Below are 23,010 nucleotides of genomic sequence, written 5' to 3' on the forward strand. Positions count from 1 at the left end.
CTTTCAGTATTGGCAATAAAGGCATATATTTGAAACGTTTATTTATAGTAGAGCTGCAGGAGGAGTTTTGCTTCAGCCTGGACTAATCTTGCCATTGTTTTCTGTGTAACCATTTTTACATTGCACTTGCAAATTGAGTTACTTTATTTATTTGAAGTGCTTTTGAAGAGGCAATGAAATAAGGAAGACGATTGAATATGAATCCAGTAGATAGAGCATACTGCTGTGCTTATAAAAATATGCTTATCAATTCTTTCTATTGAAAATAAAATGTCGTAGAGACTACTGGTTAAACATGCTGTCTGGTTATAAGTGATTTCTTAGGTTAAAGGATTTGAAAGGCCTGGAAATACATTGCTGAGTTCTTAAAACGTTTTTATGTCTGGGGCACTTTGATGCTTCTGGAAATACATGTCCTTGGAAAGGTAGTGGACTGAAGTTCTTCTGGAAACTGTTGTTGGAGCATAAAAGACTCCTAATGAGTAAAAATGAGCAGGGAACATTGATATCTCTGCTAGCTGATACATTGCTATAGTTCCCAGAGTTGGAGGAGATTTTGTTTCGTGATAGCAGTCAAGCAATGTAAAAGCCCACAGTGTGTTCCGTGTTTTGAAGGCTGAAGTTTTGTAGGTGTGCCTAAAACTGAACATTGTGAGTTTAATCGCCATCCGAAATGAAGTAATCTGTGTCTGACCATCTGAAATACGTAGATAGCGTCTTCTATCTGGAAAGCTCAAAAGAGCTTTCTGTTCTTCAGGAGAGGTGTTGGTTGTAGGGATCTTTGTTAACTTATTTCTATTCGGGTGTACTGGAAGCTCTTCCTTTGTCATGAATAAATCTTGTATGTGGCTGGCCTATGATTTGTTGTGAAAAAGAGTTTCTTTGACTATCAGTCGCTTCCTGATAGTGTGTGATAATTTTCCCGCTCCCCGTACATCTGAAGATCTGGGGGTGGGTGAGCTTTTCAAGTTTCTGTACTAAAGAGTTTTTTTCTGTTGTTCAAAACTCGAGTGCCACAATGAGAGACTGTTTATTTAGAATGAGATCAGAAAGCCTACATGTGACTATGATTAGAAAGGAAATAAAGTAGGAAAGTAGTAAGATTACACTTAGAGTACTTAGGTATTGATCTATTCTTAGTTTAAACAGTTTACCCTGATGACCATTTTCTAGTATGTAGCCTTGATAAAAAGTATAAGGGGCACCTAGACCTTGAACCTGTATTTCCTGCGTAGTTCATAACTCATCAGGGTTTGTCTTTAATTTTGGGGGCCATATCATTAATGTAGCTGAATTGTTGTAATTTCTCATGCTGCCTGATGAAATATCCCCTTTTATTTTTCTAAGTTTAATGGCTTTATTTTTTAACTTCTCTTTAAAAGTCACACTACAGGCCAAAAGGAACCTGTACATATTTTTCATAATCTTTAAACTAAGACCTTTGTTCTGGAAATGTTTGCTAAACCAGATTTATCCCCCATATGGCAGATGGCTGTGTAATATTATCGGTTTTGTCAGTTTTACTAGCTATTTTACCACTAATACTGATGCTAGTGCACAAAATACCCTGGGGGCATGGACTTCAAAGCATCAAATACTACTTTGAACTTCATGTCACAAGATCAAGGAATTCAAAGCTTGTAGGATAGGCAAGGTCTATCGAGGTTCTGGTGTGAATTAAGTTCTGTGGGGTTAGGAAAGTTCATTGTCAAAATACTTGTGCAAATGTAAGTACATGTGATTACTGTCTAGCTCTGGTTGGTGATTCTGTGCTCATCAGAGATGCTTTAATTGTATATGAAAATGTATACAAAAATCTTAACATTAGACCTACTATTGTCATCATCAGTAGGGAAAAAAAAAAATAGAGCCCATAACCAGTATCCATCATGCAAAGCACGTGTTAAAAGCAACGGCCAAAGTATCTGAAAGTATTTTTCTAGTGGAGTGGGACTACCTGGTAAAACATTAGGAGAAGAATGATACCTAGATTTATTTATAAGCTTAGATTCTCACTGTTGCTTTGGATAAAAAGGTCTTACGACTTCCATGCTAATTGAACAATAATTTCTCTTTGGTTAAAACTATTAAGTGTAATCAGGCAGAAGTACTCGTGCTCTGTTGCCATTTGCTCTGGCCATGGAAACCGTGGTCCCAGTTAGACAAGGATCAACTGTGTGTTAGGGATGGAGATGTGCTGCTTTTCCCATCTGGAAGCAATAACATTGCAGGACGTGGAGCCTGGTTAGTTTTGGGCTGTAAGTTTATAAACCAGAAATGATAGGTGCCTGAATTTCTGCGGGAAACTTCCATTGGAATTTGTGGGTTTAACCTTATTATAATGAGTTAACTGCTACCTGGAAATGATGAAGAAAGGGGACCTATAAAATAACAAAGTATATTTAAAGGAGTGTTAGGACTAGAGACCTGTGCTCAGAATCACTTCCATTGAAAAGAACAGATTTCTAGAACTCTTTCAGAATTCATGTGTATGTTCTAGCATATTTCTTCTGTTGGTCTGGAAAACTGCTTTGGCTCTTATGAGTATTAAGCAAGGATTCCCAATATGCTACAGCGGTAACTTATAATGTGTGAGTGTATGAATTGAGTCGTACTGCTGAATAGCTAATAATATGTATAAATCACCTTCTTTGCCATCTGCTTGAAAAATTGAGGTCTGAAATTTTTAAGCTATCCCTTCATTTAGGTTATGTTGAGATGCCTAGATAAATTTGAAGTGTTATTCTGTAGTTCCGTCCTATCAATTACATTCCTTAGAATTACATGGAGGAATTCCTCTTTTTTTCTACCAGGAAGGATCTAAAAGTGCCGTGTCATCCTGGGGAGGCTATAGAAAGTGGGTCCTCCCTTGCCTCTCCCCGCACCCAACAGATGAATCAAATAGTAGGATAGGAGCAGCCAATGTAATAACCATTGCAGTGTGTAAGGATGTATTTTGGGATTAAGTGGCTTGCCTGTAGAACGGTCTCATAATGAAGATTACTTTCTGTGGAGCACAGAGATGATATTCTCTTTATTGCTAGTTTATAGATCAGGCACTGTACACGTATAGGAAGAATGACTTCACGTTCCCTTTCTCATCAGCCATCTACGTTGCAGTAACAGAGGTATGCTAAAGTACAAGACACTCTGATGATGGAGGAACTACCCTGTCAGATTGCTCGAGCAAAGCTCTGAAAGAGGGATACAAACTTTTAAAATAAGAATTTAATCTGAGATGGATGCAGTGAAGAGAAGGCTTATTGCTTAATAAGCCTAAGCCTCTTGCCATATTTTTAATTTCATTTTTATACAGATCATTACAGAATATCTATAGTCAGTATTCTAACTTCCATCATCTGAAATTCCAGAGTGTTCAACTTAGGAACGAAAGATTTTAAACAGGCATGTGCTCACTGATTCTTAACATAGACTCTTTTATGAAGTTGTGTAGTCCAAATTGTATAATCTAAATATGGAGGATTTTAAGATTGAGATTTAATTCCCATTTCTAAGCCCAAGAGATTGCTTTTTGTCACAAAATCAGGAGTCTGAGTAAATCCTAATGAAAAACTCTTTTAACATGATCCTTGGGTGAATTGTGTAACTTTTGAGTTATGATCTCACAGCCAATTATAAAACTTCTGAGATCTGAAATGTTATGTAAGAACTTATTTTTCATCCTTTTGAATGAGTGGTAATAAAGTTTTAAAAAGCAAAAACTTAACCATTTTTCTTTGTCAGAAACTATGTATGGCTATAAATGTGTTGAAGTGCTTAGTGCTGTTCTGCAAAATAGAGAACATGCTTTTTGATACACGTTCATTGGGAAAATATGTATTATGGGATATTTATTTTCAGTGTCTTTCTTGTGTGGATATAGTCATATGTCTTCTCAGTCACACCTTTGTAACCTTGGGGAAGAAAAGGGAATTATTTCAGTCGTTAAGAAAAATACCAAACAAAATGCGAGAGTCAAAAAGACTGGAAGTATGTCTTCAGGACTTGGAGGTAATGGGATTATCAACAAAAAGCTGTAAGGTGCTCTTCTGTTGGCACAGCACTTCAAACTGGCAGTCTGCTTTTGGATAGAGAGACAGATTTAGAGACGCTGGAATGGTGTGCAGGTGATAATATATCTTTTTATTTCTTCATTGGTCTTGGGGGTTGTGGGAGAAGTCCATTCCCCCACCCTAAATACTTCTGGGGTTGTTGCTGCGGAGAGGGGTTCTAGAGATACTAGAGACACTAGAGACACTAGTATCTCCAAGGGCTGAAGGGTTTGATGTGTGACAAGGTATTACTGGTAAAGTGATACCTGATGCCTGGGAATCATCAGTCCACAAACCTGATAAAAACTACCTTTGCCAAAAGACTTTTTAAAGTTGATACAGTTTTAATTTCATTCCAGAAAAAATTGCTGCACTTAATTAAGAATTGTTTGATGCAGGAATTGCTGAGGAAATTTGTGACCAAGTTATGTAGGAAGTTGCTGTCCTTTAAGACTTTGGACTCTATAAACTGTTGGCTACAAACATATTTTCATGAAGTTTTAGAGATTTCATTTTAACATCTGATGGTGAAGCTATCTCTTTTCAGAATGTAAGTCACTCGAACAATTAACATATGTATTTTAACAAAAGAAAAGATGGACTTGCAAGCAATTTTGATTCTTCCAGAGAACGAGAAAATGTGTGGAACCAGTTAAGTGTTACTTTTTTTTACTTTAAAATGGATGACTGCAAAGCCTAGTTAAGTACAGCATTTAAGGAAAATCTTTAACTCCAGAGACATGTCCTTCTTTTTGCACATCAGTAGAAGAGGGTGAATCCAACATTAGTTTTTGTAATTGTTATGTATAATTTTTGTTAATTCACTTTTTTTTTTTTTTTAAACAGGGAAAACCAGACTTAAATACAACTTTACCGATCAGACAAACTGCATCAATTTTCAAGCAACCTGTCACCAAAGTTACCAATCATCCTAGTAACAAAGTAAGATCTGATCCACAGCGAGTGACAGAGCAGCCACGACAGGTAAGAATTAGTCTGTTTCCATTATTACTGCTCATGAAGTTGAAACAAGTTGAAAATGTGCTTGTTTTCAGCTGTGCTTCAATTACAGATGAAAATTCCTATCTTGAAGGTTAGTTATAGAAATGTGTGCAATACGTATAATGTAACAAAAATACAGAAATAACAGTCAGTTCATATGGAGATTAATTTTTCTTAATGCAAACTTTCATTCATATTTGTTTACCATATTCCTTTTGAAATTCAGATATATGCTGTACTGTCACAATTGGACTCAAATACAAAATCATGTTCAGCTTCTTAACAGAAGTTTTTGTAAAATACACGGGTATCAAGAAGTAATATCTTTTATATAGAAGAACTTTTTGGAAAATCAATAAAAAATTGTATTTTAAATCCCTCTTTTTCACTATAATACTATAATAAATACAAACCACAGTAACATAAAGTCATCTTACCAAGTTCTCCTTTAGCTGCTTTTCTTTATATCAGTGACAGATCACCTGTTCACACAATGCTTTTTTGGTTTTGTTTTTTATGGAGAGGAGGGAGCTGAGAAGAAATGGAAATCTAGTTAATGAACAAATGATTGGCTAGATAATGTGGTATATATTGGATTGAGGTATTGTTTTTAAGTCTGACTTGTACTTTTTGAGTCATAGCATTACTACTATCAAATTGAAATACCTTATTCTATTTAGGAGTGCAGGATGAGAAGAAAATGCAGAGGCATGTTCAAATTTTTGTACTCTTCGTATGTCACTAACTTTTAACAACATTTCCTTTGAAACTCAAGCTGTCTCTAATATTGCACTTTCAAACACCTTGAATGCTGTTCTTGTAAGAAATAACATAAGGAATTTAGACTCTGCATCCTCTAAATTCAGGTGAGAAAGAAAAAGAAGAAATATCGAGCCGTATTGGATCATCTTGTTGAGATGTCTTTTAGCAAGATTTGAAGGCTTCAGCTAACCTCACTGTTGGTCCCATGAAGTTCAACAGGGGCCATGTAAGTGTATCACATTCAGATCTAAAAGATGCATAATTGCATGTGTCTATTGATTCTCTTCACATCCTTCGGGTTTTCCTTTTGAACTACTACACTTTGTGTGTCAGGAATTTCTTTTTGGTCATGTCTGCTGAACCAGTAATAATCACCAAAGCATATGAAAGTTATGGCACCTTTGTGGCAAAGAGAAATGGATGCCTGGCAATTCATATCTTGATGGATTCCAAACCCTTTCATGCTTGCCTATTTCCTCCCTGTTTTCTTTCTTCCAGAATCTTTTCTTCAAACACATGGTGACTGAAATCTTCAGGAATTCATTCCTTGTCTCTTGAAAATTACTATCCAGTAAAGATTTGCAGAATAGACTATTTTCAAATCTACTCAAGTTAAATCTTTCCCTCCTTAAGATAGGTTCTAACGGATTAAGCTATAGCAAAATCTTCAAGAAATCATCGTCTGCTGATCACTGTGTCAGCATTCTTTTCAGTCAAACTCCTTTCTCCTTGCTTGCAACAGTGCGTCTTTGGAAGAGGACACTTGAAACACTATTCTTACTCTGTATTGACACACTTCATTTGGAAGAAATGCTAGCTCTGTTTGCATTGTATGTGGAATAGTTAATCTTATATATCTACTAGCAAAGCAAATCTTGGTGTGTCTTACTCTTGCTTTTCTCCGAGCTAGAATGCTGCCTTGAGCTGTTTTCTGGTTTGTCATCGTTCTGAGTAGTGATGACTGACATAGGTGAGAGACTTAGGGAAGGGAGAGAGCAGATTGTTACAGTTGTTTTTATATAAAATTTGAGTGACTTTTCAGTAAAATTTTCATTAAAAAATCTGTAACCAAGCAATTTAATGTAGGTAGTATGCTGTCAGTTACTGCAGAATCTTAAGCAAATCGACAGCTTTCATAAACAATTTCCAGTGATCTGGTTTCTTTACACACAGATTTCCATCATACAATTATCAGTATTTCCTTGGTATTAGTAACTAAAAGTGTGGAGGAACTCCAGTCATTGATCGTGTGTGTGTCCTTCACACACATGCACATCTTGTTTGAACATAGAATGCAGCTCATTCCAATGTTTTACTCTCTAGCTGTACTATAAATATTAATAGGTACAATCTTTGCTTGGTTTTCAAAAAGAAATTATTCTTTTCTTGATGTGATCTGTTGAGATAAATTAGAGAAGCCAGGGTGAGGACTGAAGTTGCTGGACAACTTTATTCTTAATAAAGCCTGCACCATATGGAGCACCTGTCACTTGAGGTACAACTGTTGGACAATTGCAGCCTTGCAGATGTATTTGAATTCTCTTCTCCTCCAGATAAAGCCTATATTTTCCTTACATAAATAATCCCTACATGTATCACTGTCTTCGCCTTCTCTCATACTCAGGTGTGCAAACTTTCCTGTACATAGACTGTAAATATATCAGTATTGGATATTCAAGTGAATGCTGAAACACTGACTGTGCTGCCTGTTTGTATATAAAGCTTATTCAGTTACCACTTCTGGTGTCATTGCTCCTGTTTCTTCAATCCTTAGCCCAAATCTTTTAAGGGTTTCTTGCTTCTGTAGTTCTAGATATCCATCTCTGAAAACTTTATCCGCTTATTTCTATTGTAGCTCCCTTTTCAAAAGACAGTCTAACCAGAATTCCCTGAAAATTCTCTTTGGCCCACCTCCTTATGTAGAGATCAACATAAATGAATACTGTAGCTCCTTTGGCAGTCAGTCACTTTTTTCATGACCTGAGAGTGAGAAGACATGCTTATTGGTATTAGCAGAGAAGACATTTGGCAGCAGATCTTCTTTAAGCAGTAAGTCCTGTGGTGGCTCTTAGTAAGATAAACTAATAGCAGGTTGCCTATGATCTTTGTATAGGTAAATCTGTCAATTAAAGCAACAGATCTTTGTGGCAGCTGCTGGTTCCATATATTCAGCTTGCTAGTTGGTTGCACACAAGAAATGTCATGAGGTTGTCTAAGCCTTTTTCAAGCAAGACCTCTGCAGGACAGCTTCTTGAAGCTTTCAAAGCCATCGTTAAAATTTTTATAGGTTACTCATTATCAGAGTGGAGAACTTTACCCAAGAAAAAATGAAAATGTTCTGGAGAATCCTGGAAGTAGGTAGTGGCAGAACATGAGCTGTGTGTGTATGCATGCATGCTCTGAAGGGTCTTCTCCTACTTACTAGATTTTTCTCCTCTTAACTATCGGTCTTCTTCCTCTAAGTGGCTTTTGTTCAAATACCAGTACCAGTCAATCCATGGAGACTACTCAAATTCTTCATAGCTAATCAAATGATAGGAGTATCTGTAAGTTCCTAAATAGCAAATCTAATACCCTCAGTTGAAGTTTTCTTCAAAGTGCTTTAAAGTCTCTCTTTGAAGCATCAGCCTGCTCAAAATATTGTGACTCTCCATAAACTTACTTAAGATTGGTTTTCTTACTATTTCTGTGTGTTTGGGGTTTTCTCCCCCGCAGAGTCCACTGATAAACCAGTGTAAGAAAAGGAATCCTGAAAGATTGCTAGTGGGCCCTGCAAGGAAAGGAAAAAAAACGACCACTCCTCCTTCTTTTAGCCTCCTCTCCACTGTTAGACCTAGTAAGTTTTGATAAGATATGATACATTCTTGATGAATTTTAAACAAGTGGTTTGGATTTTAAAAAGCCAGATTAGCATTGCTGAAATTGAAACTGGAGTTAATAAATGAAAAAATCGTGCAACTATATCTGTCATCTTCCTCATAGGGGGTGTTGAGTACTGTCTTCAAATCACATTGTTTTCTGCCTCCTTCCTATTTAGCAAAAAGGCCACTAGATGTAGCAGTACTTGAGGGTACATTAATGCTCCGCTTGTGCATCTGGATTTGAGTATTCCTCTATGAGAAGAGTGAATGTGAAGCAGAGGAAGTCCTGTAACTATTTGAAGCTATTATAGGCAGTAAATCTTTTATGTAATCATTTAAACTGGAGTTACTTGCCTGTCACGTGTTCTGTACTGAACTGGATCAAACAGAATGGTGCTGCAAATCAAACTTCTTTCTTATGGATCACTGCCCTTTGTACCTACACTTACTTGGTGTCTCCAACAGGTCCATGTCTATGTCCTGTATAGAGCACTTCTCTTCTTCATGTGTTAGAGCTTCTTCGTTCTCACTGTTACACGCTAATTGACCTTTTTCAGGGTAAATATGAAGCTCACTCACTTACCCCTGCGCCCCAAAAGTATGGCACCTGAGGTATTACTCTGAGAGAGCTTTGACTCCTGAGGACTCACTGATCATTAGTTAATTCTGTTGTATACTGCTGATCGTGGTCATAGGGATATTTGATACCATACTGGTAAAACTGATGTTTATGTAAGTGGTAATCATAACCCTGAATTCACAAAATGTTGACCTCAGTATCTTCCTGATAAAGAAGGAACTAAAAAATGGGTTTTTTTTTTTTCTAAAAATATTCCACGACCGTACCTCAAGTATTTAAAAGAAGGCCATCCTTCTCTTCAAAGCTCATTTTGAGAAAATTGGGTGAGTTAGTCAGTTAGTATTATGTGATCTGATTCCTCTAGTTCTGTGGCAGATAACCACTTTTAAAAAACACCTTAGGATAAATCTGAGGGTATTTACTTTTTAAAAGCCGCTTGGGATAAACCTGATGTATTTACTTGTAACATTGTCTATCTCTAGGCCAGAAGTACTCTTTAAAATTGATTCGAAAGTCTCTTTTATACTTAGTGTCATATATGTTTGCAGTGGATTGTATTGTAATGGATTATTGAATTGGATTATATATGACAAACTAAATCTGACCATAGTAATTTTTGGGCGATATATATGCAGCCTAAAAAGCCTAATTTACAAGAAAAATTACAGGATGTCATTTTATATATGTCGTCTTGTGAACACTTCTTAATAAGAAAGAGATATTTAGCTCTTAGCACTTTATATTTTGTCAAATAGATGTGATTTTATTTCCTGTGGAACAGCTTAAAGGATTGGAATCTAAAATTAGATAAGGTTGGAAAACTTCAGCTTCTTGGTTAGTATCTATTAGAATTATCAAAAAGAAGGATGGAAGAACCCCAGCAAGATTGTTAAGTTTCATCTCTCTCTCCCAGGCAACTAAAGGAACACTGAAATTTTGATTGGCAATTATGGGTGCAGTAGAGCTTAGCAACTGGTTATAAAAGAGGAAGGAAGTTTTCCAGTTTCTGGAGAAATTCTCATTCCTTTTAAATTCGCCCATGGAGACTTTGAAAAGACCTCTCTTTAATCATATTTCCTCATTTAATGCCTGCAATGTCAATCAGTTGAGCAGTTTCCCAAATGGTAACTGTGTGCATTCTGGTCTCACTTAGCCTTTAAAACACAGTTTAAAACATAACAAAACTGTAGGCTGTCTGTGTCTGCAGTACAGTCCAGACATGTTGACTGTATTTTGTGTAGAAATGACTAACTTTTAATCAGCTTGCATACCAGGTTATAATGCATCTGCAAGCAGCATGGAAATAAATGCGGCTCCTGAGAGCTGGGAAGATGCCAAGGCAGCTACCGGGAGTTGTGACTGTGCTGTTAAACTTGATGTGTCCATCATACATCTAAATTAGATGGTAGCCTTTTCTGACTGCTGCTGCAAGTTAAGAGCAGGTATATGCAGCTGTCTAAGTAGAAGAAACTACCTTGGTAAACAAATCTCTGAACTCACCAACATCAGAGTCATTGTCCTTTCTTCTGTGTGTCCAGTCACGTACATCATTCTGTTGACATCTACAGTATTTTCAATACTCTGTAAACAGCAAATGGCAGATGAAATTTGAGGTTCTTGATTGATTGGCCTATGTATAAATCAGTCACCCTCCAAGAATGTTTGAATGCTAGAACATATGTGCTTTGCTTTTAAAAATAATAGAATTGGAATGGATTGCTTTCTAGCAAAAATTTCCTGTAGGCTTCCATTGCTTGAGCAACTGCAAATAGACTTTTATTTATCTAAGGAAAAGGAGCAGCTCATAATATGTTTGTATTTGGTGGTTCTTGCAATTGAGAGGCTAATCTATAATTTCTTTGTTTTCTGAATGAGAAATAATAGTTTCTTAGGAGATTGCGTTTTTACAGAGATTACGGGTTAGATTATAGTTCACCATTAGTCACAAATAGCTTTTCTTGGACAAGAAACAATTATGGAGGAAGCAATATTTTATAATTCTCCAAACAAAGAATTGCAGAAGCACAGCTGTAGTACAGCTCTGCTGTTACAGAGTTTCAGAACAACAAGGAAGTGGAAATTCTGCTGCACCCCGGGGACCTTGGCATTGCATTCCCATGCTGCCTCTTCTGTCACAGGAAAAAACCAGGGTTGCCCTTAGGATAGTAAGTTTGAGTGATAAGGTATACATTTCTTGCTCAGCAGGAGGTTATTGCATAAGAGGTCACTTTTGACATAATGCATATCAATTATTTTCCTAGGAAATGGAGCACTTGTCTGCTGGCTCTTTCTGAACCTAGAACACTCAAACATTGGTAAATGAAGGACCTGGGTTTAGGCTCTTTTCAGTGTGTGTTCCCTAACCACTACTTCAAGCAAAACTGAATTTGAGCCATTTTTCATCCTCCAACAGGATGAACTGACTGATGAATCCTCAGAATAATTATTCATTTTGCATCACTAATGAAAAAGCACATCGTATCAATGATGAATCTTGAAATCTGTTTCTTTTCTCATTCCATCCTATCCTGGTCCCATAAGACTTCTCATTACTGAATAACAGGGTCTCATGGTTGCTAATGCTTCTTTCCTGGAGGCACGAGTCTTGCTTTTCTGGCTGTACTGGTGCATTCTCAGCAGGAGGAAGGAAGATGGGACCGTATCAGCCTGCCCTGTGCTTCAGGGGTTGCGGTACCCTCCAGAGTACTCAAGCTGAGAAAAACCCAGAGTCTGGATAGCTCACTCCATTTGCAAGGAGACCTCTAATTGTGAGATGATGTAAGGTTATGATGCAGAAGGTGGCCTCTGTTGCTGGCAGCCATTTATTGGGACTGAGCGGCTGTATCTGCAGATGCTTGCGCTGTGTGAGGAACTGTTGCTTGTTTTATGAAGTCTGGGTGGCTTTGGGCAGGAGAGGAATGCCAAGGGGGCATCTGCCAGGGCTGTGGTCTATGGATGCTGATGCTAGCTGTTAAACTAGATGGGATTTTTATGAATTGCTCCTAATTCAGGTGCTTACTTCTCTGCTTAGTGGGGCACAAAGCCTGTGAGCCTGAGCTTTATTTTTTCTTTTTCTATTCCCTGCCTCACTAATGATCAGAGAGTTGCAAGTTAAATAATGTAAACTATTTTTAGGGCTGTAACCTCAGAAACACATATTCTATGCATCGAGACTTACATGATCTTTTTCAGTGGCTTGAATGCCTACTTCTGTTGCTGTGGAATAGTTGCGTCTTCATCATGTAAGTGGAGTAACAGAAAAGCTTTTTCTGAATTTGTATTAGCAGCTTCCTTCCCTTTCTCTCTGCCCCTTAATAGCTATTCCTGGTGCAGCTGTTAGGGAAATACTTGTCCAGGTCTGGTCCAGCTCAGAATCTTCAGAAAAATCCAGAAGAAGATACAGGGGTTCAGAGGGGACTGGTAAGAACCCATAAAGGGTTGAAGAAGAAAATTCATAATAAAACTCTAGGACGTGTTTCATTTATCAGCAAAGAAGTAGTAAAGGTGACGCTTGCAGTCTCAGTGGAGGTCTGGGGAGATGAAGATTGGAGCACAATCAGTGTAGTTTGCAAATAATTATATGTAATGGTGCTGGAAGCTTTGTGCTAGGAATATGCTTTGCTTCAGTCTTGTTTAACAGGTGTGTCTAAGTGCCAAGTACTTTTTTTCTACCTGACATTGACCCCAAAGTCAGCTGAGGTGTTGATGGTTGTATAGACTTTTTCCCTGCATTCAAAATCAGTGCTTAAAGAGCTGAGTGAATCCTGGGGTTGGAAGCTCCAGCCAATCAAGATTGCACTACACTTTCCAAATCTTCTAAGCTTTCATATGTGTTGGTTGTCCTTCAAGCACTTCTCTCTCCCACATAGGCATTTGCCTTCCTATACACCCTCTATAACCGAACGGTTCTGATTCCGCATTCCCTCTGTGATGTGTACTGGGTTGATTTGAGTAGGGAACCGAAGAGTCAAAATCCGGTGATATTTGATTGTATTTGGCGATGTATTTGCTGCTGTAGACCAATTAATTTTATCCTGAATAAACAGAGACTGTGTCTTATGTTTACATGTAGCATACAAAAACATAGCTTGGATTTGGAGTTCCTGGGCCTTTTGTTTATCTCTAAAAGTCAGTGAAATGGAGGGGGAAAGGGGAATGAATGGTGAATTCTTTAAACAGTGAAAAACATGACTAAGCTTTGTAGAGACCTTATCAAGATGGGAAGCTAACCTAGTGATGAAATACTGAATTGATAGGATTTTACTTTGACTTCATTTTTTCTGAATCCTAATATTCCTTTCAGAGTTTGGCTAGTGAGTTGCTGGTTTTGCCTTCGTAATGAAGGATTTCTTTAGCGTTCTAGACAGCTTTAAGGCACTGCAACTTCGTCCACAGAGCTGTAAGGACTGTTACAAGCCATCTAGAGTGCTTTCTTGGGGTGGGGGCTTACCAATAGTGGTAAACAGCAGGAGTGAATGACTGGAGGTACTAAATGTTTGACATCTAACAAGATAAAAGAGGTGCCCTGATACTCAGCTAACAATGTAGCTCAAACCTGGGTTAGAATGTTGAAAGTGAAGACTAGTTGAGAGCGAGGAGTCAGTTTACAGGAACCATTTGGAGTTTAAATGGTTCTAGTAGAATGAGACACAAGTGGCAACAGGTATTTTCAAAAAGCTGTCGAATCATGGAGATGTCAAGAACATGCGAAATGTAGTCAGAGTTTGCAAAGAAGTTGAAGAGCTTAGTTGATCTTGTGTGGGTTTTCTAAGCTACTTAGATCTTAACTTGCTGACAAACGTGTCCTATTATCCGGAGAAGAGCGCCTAAATAAGTAGTAATCTCTCAGGCAACACAGGTATCATTCAACCTACTGATTTATAAAGCTGTAAAGACATGTTGTGGAGAGAATTGCATTGTTCTTAGCATAACTATGTGTTTTATTTTCAGTCAGTAGGATTCTGTTAGTGCTGAGGTAGATATTCTTTGTTGCTTTTTTCTTTGCTGTTACTTTCTCTGTAACTGAAAAAGTGTTTTTTTCTGAATAAGAATCACTGATGTACAGTGCTTTAGTTATGATGCAGTGTGACTAGCAATACAGGTTCCACAGAATATGAAAGGGGATGCTCTAGTTGTTTAACTTCCAGTTTTAGAACATAATGTGACATTCGAAAGGCCTATCTTAAACTGCGGCTTTTGGGTACCCAGCTGCAACAAAGAATTTCCTAGAAATGAGAATAACTGCTTGTCTGTTTTTTTTGTCTCCGGTTTCGGAGGCATGAAGAGAAATAGATCTCTTTTTTACCCTTCCCCATATTCTGTAGAAAAATCTATGTCCTTTCCACAGGAAATTGCATAGCTGCCTTCTTGCTTACCTCCTTATTAAGATTATTTGTTAAATGTAGCTTCCTATGGAATGGAAATCAACTCTCTGACTAGCTTTCATCACTATCTTGCTAAATAGAAAAGGCCCATTTTAAAGAATAGGTGTGGCTAAACTCCAGCCCAAAACTCCAGGATGGATCTTCAGACCAGTAAGATAGGAGTGAGTAGGAGAATCTGTATCGTTAAACAAAAATCAGTTAGGTCAAGCAACAGGTTTCTGTGAAAAATAGAAACATGTTCCCAGCTAATCAATGAAGCGATGGAAAGTAAAGTGAATGAATTTAGCTCATGTGTCTTCCCAAAAGTGAAAAGATTTGGTTCTATTTCCAGATAAGTCAAGAGATCTGTACAGCGTCGGACAGGGCCAGGTCATCAAGCCGGCACAGGTCTGGAGTGGCGTAGCTGCTGCTTGGCGTTAGTGGCGGTGCAGCTGGACTGCTCCAGCATGCAGAGCTGCCTGCAGTGTCTCAACACACACGGCATAATTCCGTACCAGCATGTTCCTGATGACTAAAAGTCCATCACCAGATAGGATGCTACCTTTCTGGTAGCTTATGTGACTGTTCGGTTGATTGTTTTGTAAGCTGCTAGGCACTGTATGTCTTCCATTGTTCTGATGCTGGTTTGATCATGAATGCTGTTTATTTCCATGAGCTGACTTTTTGTTTGTTTTTTTTTTAAATTCTAATCAGCAATCTTGTTTTCTCTTTTTTAGCTTTTCTGGGAGAAGAGGCTACAAGGCCTCAGCGCATCGGATGTCAGTGAACAAATAATAAAATCCATGGAGCTACCTAAAGGTCTTCAAGGTATTGTGTTCACTTACTGCAGTTGCTTCAAATCCACCAAGTTGTTTGTGCTTAAAAAGGACAGAGTTTTTGATGCTTTTAACAAGCTTTTCAGTTTACAGTCAGATTTAGTAAACTTCCAGTTTGTAAATGTACTTGCTGACAAAATACCTCAGTCTCCAAAACTATGTTGATTTTTAGTTCATTTATATTGTTAATATAAACCACACTTCAGAACTGCACTCTTGTTGGTGAAAGTTGATCTAAAGTATGTTCAAGTCGTAGTTGAAAATTAATATCTTTGTTCCACTGCTTATGAGATTTTCTTGGGAATTCGAGTGTTGTAAAAATCTCCAGTGTTTATTTTCCAGAATTAATTTAGTATCTTGTAGCATTAAAGCGAAGACAATGCTGGCATGGATTAGTACCATGAAGCTACAAAGAAACTATTTCAATATGTGACTGATAGATTTATGATGTGATCGTCTTGATTAAAAAATTGATAATATTGTAATTGTTAGTGCAAGCAGAAAATCTAGCCAATTTTAGAAATTAGATGCCTTTTGAAATGCCAGCTTAAGTGAGAACTGTGCTGTTACAAAACCATTTTTAAGAACTTGCATTTAACTGTTTAGGTTATACAATCGCGTATCCAGTGGCAGTTATATCATGAGTGTACGTAACCTTAGAAACTGAGAAGACTCTGCTACTGGAAGTTGCATATGGAATGTGAATGGTAACTGTTCAGTTGTCTTTGTTTCAGGAGTTGGCCCAGGTAACAATGATGATACCCTGTTATCAGCTGTTGCTAGTGCTTTGCACACCAGTTCTGCACCTATCACGGGGCAGCTCTCTGCAGCTGTTGAGAAGAACCCAGCTGTCTGGCTTAATACATCTCAACCCCTCTGCAAAGCTTTCATAGTCACAGATGATGACATTAGGTAAGTTTTATAAAGTCTTCAATAAAACGAAAAGCAAGTTCAATTAAAGTAGATCCCTTCCTGCCTCGGTGCAGTCCTGGAGACAAAGGAAGTGAAGTGTGAACACGTTTCTTGTACCTGTTGATTAGTTCAGTAACTTGAAAAAATGAAAACCTGGGTTTTCTCTTTGTGGTCAAAGTAGTAACATAAAATATTCACTGAGGTATGACTTGTAATCCATGTTTTCTTTCCCAAGAGACTGTCCTAAACACTAAGCTGTAGTCATGGTCAGTATTGGCTTTCTTCCTTCCCATTTCTGGTTTGGTCAAGTTAATTTGTTAAAAAATTGACAGTTAAAAAGTAAATAATTTCAACGAAGGAGAGTAGGAATATTCCCCTATAGCATATAGCTTTGTGGCTAATACAGTCTCTTAAACTGAGAGATTGGGATATGATATGAAGAGCACAGACAGAGCTATTCACACGTGGGCAAAGATTTTGTTTTTTTAATAGCTGCACTGTTAATATTCTTTTCAAAGAAAGACTTGTTCTTTTTTGTGTACTAAAAGCAAGGGCTTCTGCACTGAATTTCAAGGTTAGGACTGAGTGAAGAGAGATATTTCTTGATGCATTGACTAGTTGCCAGAGTCTGGCAAGACACAGGACACAATCCTGTCATCCAATTTTTTTTAGTATTGCTTGGCATGAATCAACACGTGGCATGAACATTGCCTTTAGTATCACATTTTGGATAAGTTCTAGGTTGCATAGGGAATCTGAGGACCAAACCTGAATCTTGCCACTTAGTGGGATTCACTCGGCACCAAAGCCCACTACTGCCACATTCTTTTCTAAGCCCTAGATGACTAGCTGAAGCTTCTGCAGGGCTAATGTTAAGGTATGAAATCATCTGATTCCTAGTTCTTTGCTTAGGGATTTACTTTGCTTTATTTTCTTAAATATCAATTTGAAATGCTTTCAGAAGGTAAACTCTTCTTGCTTTGCTACAGAAAGCTACAGGGCAGGATGAGAAACTTTCTTAGCAAGTTTGACATAATTTATTATTTACTGGAAAAAAAATTCCTGGTTTGTCTTATCAGTCATTCAGTTGTCTTTACAAAGCAGATTCTGAGTTTGATGTCAGACAGTACTGGCAACTCAGAAAGGATACAGATTCTGAACTGGAGCAGTTCTACCTCTGTGATTATGCTGCCAGTTAGTTGTCTCTTCTGGTTCATGACAGTGTAGGCAGCTCACTACAAAAGGATTAAATATTTTTAGAAGTCAGCTTTTCATACTGTTTTTGTGAAGCTGACTTTCATTTTAAGACCATCCAGAAAACACATTGCATGAAGAAGCAGTATCAGAATAAATACAGCACCTATTATCACTAAGGAAAGCAGTACAATTGCTTTCTGAACTTACCTGATGATAAGGAAAAGTTTACCATTGGGGTTATCTGGTCAGGTGCCAGCATATATTCTTTCGTACTGTAAATTCTTCAGGGAGATCATAGCAAGTTGTTTACATCTAATAAAGTAGCTGTCAGCTTGACTCATGTTTAACTTGAAGTACTCCTGGTCATGTAAGGATGATAATTCTTTTTCATAGTCAGAGTAAAATGCAGAATTTCCTCTTTTGGTTCAGCACATTCACTGGGAAAACATTAAATAACGTCCTACAAATACATGGTTAAGAAACAACCATGCTTCCTTATCAGTAGGGACAAGCACTTTTTTTTCCTTCTCAGTTGTGGGGTGCACCTTCTGAATAGTTCTGGGCTTCCTAATGCTAGTCCTGTGAAAGGTAAGTATGTAAAATGAGTATGGTGCAGTTCCCAGTGGTCTTTACATCCAAATCTTAGCCTCCTGAGGCAGGCTTTTAGAATTCCCTATTAACTGTCTTCTCCCCTACTGAGTCTATGAGATCATTTCTCTTGAAACTGCTGCTTTGTAGCTTCTTTCCAGAGCAGCATCTGGTTATGTTCTTTGCAATTGCACTGCTGAGTTGCCCTCATTTCCATGAAGGGCTAAGACTGACAACCCTTGTGTCTCTGCTAGATAAATGCTTTACCCAGTTTCTCTCTTTCGGGATGAACTGGGGAATGGTATCTTCTGAAAATAACAAATAGGTGGATTGTTGTTTCTAGTTTTGCTTAGGTGGATGAAGTTTTGCAATATATTATAAAATTCTTTTTTGACTCACAGCTCTGTTCTGCTTCATAGTCCAGTCTGTCATTCTTTTGAAATCTCTTTCTCTAGTGGGATTTTCTAAAGCTTATAGTTTTCAGGGGATTTCTTTCCCTAAAGCATGTAAGTAATTTCTGAAAATCCCACCTTTCAGTTTTCAACAGTCCTTTCTCTTGTGCAGTCTAGGTTCTTTGCTGAGCACTTACCATCACCCAGTAGGTTTTGTTCCTGAGCTTTCTCAGGTGTCTTTACAATTGTCCTTTTCAAATAGCATGGTAATGGTACTTCTGCGTTTTCTTATGGATAGCCATAACCTGTTAAATTTACCAAAGCATTAACAATTAATGTCATATGTCTGGCTGTGTCATGCTCTGCACACTAGTGGGTAAGAGAAAGTACCTGTTAATCTGTCGGAAAACTAAGCTGTATTTACCAGGAGACAGGAATGGAGAATATTTCAAGTTTAATGCTCTCTAAGTTTGTTTGGCATGGGTTTAAGAATGTTTGAATCTTTAGCTATATGAACCTTGGTCCAAGCTAGTCAGCTGTAGCGTAGTGCCTCACAATATTCCTCAATACCCTACACGAATCTCATTTTCAGTATGACAGACCAGGGCCACAAGAACTATAATGTGCCAAAAGAAGAAAATGAGAGATGGAGAATGTTTCCACAGTGTGAGCTCTCCTCAGGAATAAGAAACTTATAAGGTAAAGTGATATGTCTTGCAGGGAGGCAAAATCCTAAATAATCCTTATCATCTTGGCTACGAGAGAAACTTTCTGACCCCAGATCGAAAGATGAGTTTAATAGCAAGTGTGTCAGGAAAGCACAGTAACTAGGCATTTGAGAATTTCTGTAATTGCCATTGAGAATATGCGTCTCAGCAGTGGTTAATTGCTGCTGAGAGGGGAGGAGGGAATGGGAAAGATCTATTGGAAGTGATGCGTTGGAGAGGTGTATGTGTGGGGGAGAATTAGCAGATGCCCCTCAACCTGAGTTTAATATAATAAGCAGATACAGTCATCATACTAGTAATTAATTCTCCTTTCAGCAGTGCATCTCAGTTCTGGTTAGTGGAAGACTGCTGGAATCCCTGCTGCTGAGAAGCTCTAGAGTATGTTTTCCATAGAAACAGAGTAAATATTACTGTAAGCACTTATGGGGATGGCTCTCAATTAGAGTGTCTCCAAAAAATTCTATATTTGAATATGCTGGAAGAGCAGGGGCAAAAGATTACCTCTGTCCTGACACACAGGGAGGTGGAACTGGTGTTCAGACAAGGGCAAGCTGGTTCCGTGGATTTTTCCCATCTAATCTGACACCCATCCTAAATATAAAGATACCTTTGTGTTTCTGCTGCAGCTAAATGCTATTACTAGAACTATACGCAATTTTTTATTTTGATGACAGAGTCCGTATTGCAGTGCCAGCACGTAAGGAACTAAATCAAATGGGCCCTCAATAGATTTAACAATATAGAAAAATAGATGGAGAAATCAGAAGGGAGGTTGGCACAGTATCGTAGTTTGATTGCATACAGTAGCGTGGAGTCACACATGTCTTTAAAGCACACACACATCACTTAATTGTGTGGGCTGAGAAGAGTGCAAGTAGTGAAGACAAAATCATTCTAAACACTAAGGAAGTCATCTGAATGCAGAGCTATACACAACCCTGCTGTATAAAGCAGTTTTCCACTGAAAACAAGGTCAGAATCGGAATTTAGGACCTTCTGGACTTCTGTGTTGGGAGTAACGTGTCTTTAATTTTAGCTTGCTTTCGAAGGCAATAGTATTTAAACTAAAGGATGAGGATTGTGTCTGGCTGGGAGGAAGGCTGAAAGAGCACATGGCCAGGGAGCTGCTTAGCAGCGAGTGATGCAGCTGGGGAGGTGCGCAGGATCAGCACAGGCTGCTGCGGTGCGGGAGCTCCACGGCCAGGATGGTGCTGGGGAGCTGAAGGGCTACGGGCCGGTAGCGAAGAGTGGGCACTTGTGAGCAGCGGGCTTGCCCTCCCTGGCAGCACCGCTAGCCTCGTTGGCTTAATGGGCTAAAGTAATTTCACTTAATATGGCTGTGATAAATTAGCATAAGAAGTTGAATTAATCAAATTGAATGGAGGTATTCTAAGTCCTAGAGTTTTACTTAAAGATGAGCACTTTTTATTAGTGGTGTTTGTTTGCTGTTGATTCTTAAACATTTGCTCTTGGTAGTTCATGTGCTTTAAAAGTCATATTATTTGTATAAAAAGAGCTGTGTTTTTAATACTCTGTTTGCTCGAAGACCAGACTCTTCAGGACTGGGAGTGCTGTGAATTATTTTTTGGTTATTGCTCCCTGGGAGATCAACTAGCTAGCTGAAAATTTGGAAATGAGGTAACTGGGGAAAGCTATGTCTTCACCTGAGTTTGGGAAGCAAGACCTGGGAGTGACCTCTGAAGAAGGCCACATAACACTGTAAATAGGTAACCGGGGCCCTTAGTAACAGCAGCTAGTCAGAGATACAGAAAACTGGCTGTCAATTCTGGGTATTGTGAGAGTTAAATACTACAGTTTTTTGTCTGAGATGGTAGGAAGGGGCTTGTTACAAATCAGGATTAACGATTCTGAAATCTAGGACAGGCTGAGCTTATGCTTCAGCACATGCTTTTCAAAACTTCATCAACATAGTTAAGTACATTTGAAAGAAGATCTCAAATAAATAAGCCTAATGAGGTGGTAAAGCTTATGACTGTTTTGTGCCAGACTCCTTAAAGTTGATATATAAGATACTTGCTGGCCTTTATGTTAGATTCCATGTCTGGACAACAGACTCACTGAAGAGCAAAGCAGGCAGGACCTTGTAGCACCAAGAAAGGAAGGATGTTCCAGATTAACTTCGTGTGCGCTTTCTGGCAAGTGCATTCTCTGATACAGACGTTATGATGTTATGGAGTATTCACAGCCTGGAATGGGCCTCCTTTCTCTCCCAGCTCAGCTGTTCATGGCTTAATTCAAGTTACTGAGAGGGAAAGGTTGTCTAAATGCCCTGTGACTTTTTTGACAATGGGAGGATTGATGATTACCGTTAACTTCGCTGGATATATGATACTTCAGGACTTTTCCATGTGATACACTTAAAATGCCCAGTGACCAGAACCATGTTCGAGGAGCATTTGCATTTCATTCTTGATCCATTCTTTGTAAGAGTAAGGAAGTGTCCTTACTGTGTTGTAGTTCATTGGAATTTTCTTCACACTCTAAAGGGGGAGCTTTATAAAAATACTCCAGCACCTTTCTTCTCTCTGGTTTGGTCAGTCAGGCATTTTAAAAAAAATGCTGTCATTAAGTGTTTGTATTTATCATCATGGGTTGAATTAGACCTAAGTAAGGAACCACACCAGGAATCTAGGGAAGTGGTCTGCTGGTGTAAATGGCTACTGACTGTAGTCTGAAGCCTGCTGTGATGGAGTTTGTAGGCTGTGGATTGTGGAAAGATCCTTCTGTCTTAAAGTCAAAATTCTAAAGCCAGAAAGGGGAAAAATAAAATACACTTCAACTATTTATTTTCTGTAATCTTTGGCCAGTTCACAGCATGTTCAAACAATGAGACGGTGACAACTTTCTATTACTGATTTTTTTAAAAATTGTATTTCAGCTTATGTGTGCTCTTGGGATCATTTTCATTCAATTAAGAAATACTGAATTTGCTACTCTAACTTTTACTTCTCCTTTGTTACACAGGTTCTGCAAAAGATAAGGCATCTGTTTTTGTTTCGTTCTTTGCCCCAGGGTTTGAAAGATCACTCTTTAGGCATTGAAAGTTAACAGCCCTGGGACAGTAAGCTGTATATTGAAGATGGAAAACAAGGATAGAACACAGCTGGAAAATAGAAAACAAGTTCTGTACTGAACTACTAGCGTGTTCTTCTTTTCTTCCTGTTGCTGTCTCTCTTAGCAGGCAGCCTCCTCTGAAGTACTTAGGGAGTGCTGGTAGTGGTTGCAGCCGTAAGAATTGAATGGCCTTCGAGGCTGGTGCTTCTCAGAGGCTTCTGGCTTCTGCGGAGCATGTTGGATATTGCTCCTGCTCTTCTAAGGTTTGATGTACTTTGTATCTGTCCTGCCATCCTAAGCAGCCACAGGGAGTCTGCGGCACTAAGAAGTGTTTTCCTGTGCCTGTTTCTGATGCGTTCTGGCCATTTTTAAGCATATATTTTGTTTAAAGATTTTCTTTTTTGGAAAACATAGCTGGATAGAACAAATGGATTTTCATATAAAACCCCCCTGGATCTGATGCAAAAATTGTGTTCTCTTGGGAAAACTTCAGAAGAGGACTTCTTGTTTTCTGGTAGCATTTGAAAGCTAAATTTTACCTTCCAAACTAAACACTGAATCAAAATATCTTAAATTCATGTTGATATCCAAGGTAATATTTTTGAATTAACTTTCCCCAGGGAAACAAACCTTTGTTTCAGCAGAAGTTGCTGCTGTCTTAA

At 38.3% G+C, this 23,010-nt stretch overlaps 1 protein-coding gene across 1 annotated transcript in view; it reads left to right on the forward strand.

The window, feature by feature from the left end:
- LOC309415263 (methyl-CpG-binding domain protein 2) overlaps window positions 1-23,010 on the forward strand; it is a gene marked incomplete at both ends in the record, with an annotated part of 38,510 nt that overhangs the window by 14,577 nt on the left and 923 nt on the right. Inside the window, 3 exons of the mRNA XM_082012730.1 lie at window positions 4,899-5,036; window positions 15,358-15,448; window positions 16,191-16,368. Coding sequence (XP_081868856.1) covers window positions 4,899-5,036; window positions 15,358-15,448; window positions 16,191-16,368 — 407 coding nt within the window. The remainder of the gene's footprint in view (window positions 1-4,898; window positions 5,037-15,357; window positions 15,449-16,190; window positions 16,369-23,010) is intronic.

This window comes from Phaethon aethereus (genome assembly GCF_964289735.1).
Source record: "Phaethon aethereus genome assembly, chromosome: W".
NCBI classification, from domain to species: Eukaryota; Metazoa; Chordata; class Aves; order Phaethontiformes; family Phaethontidae; genus Phaethon; species Phaethon aethereus.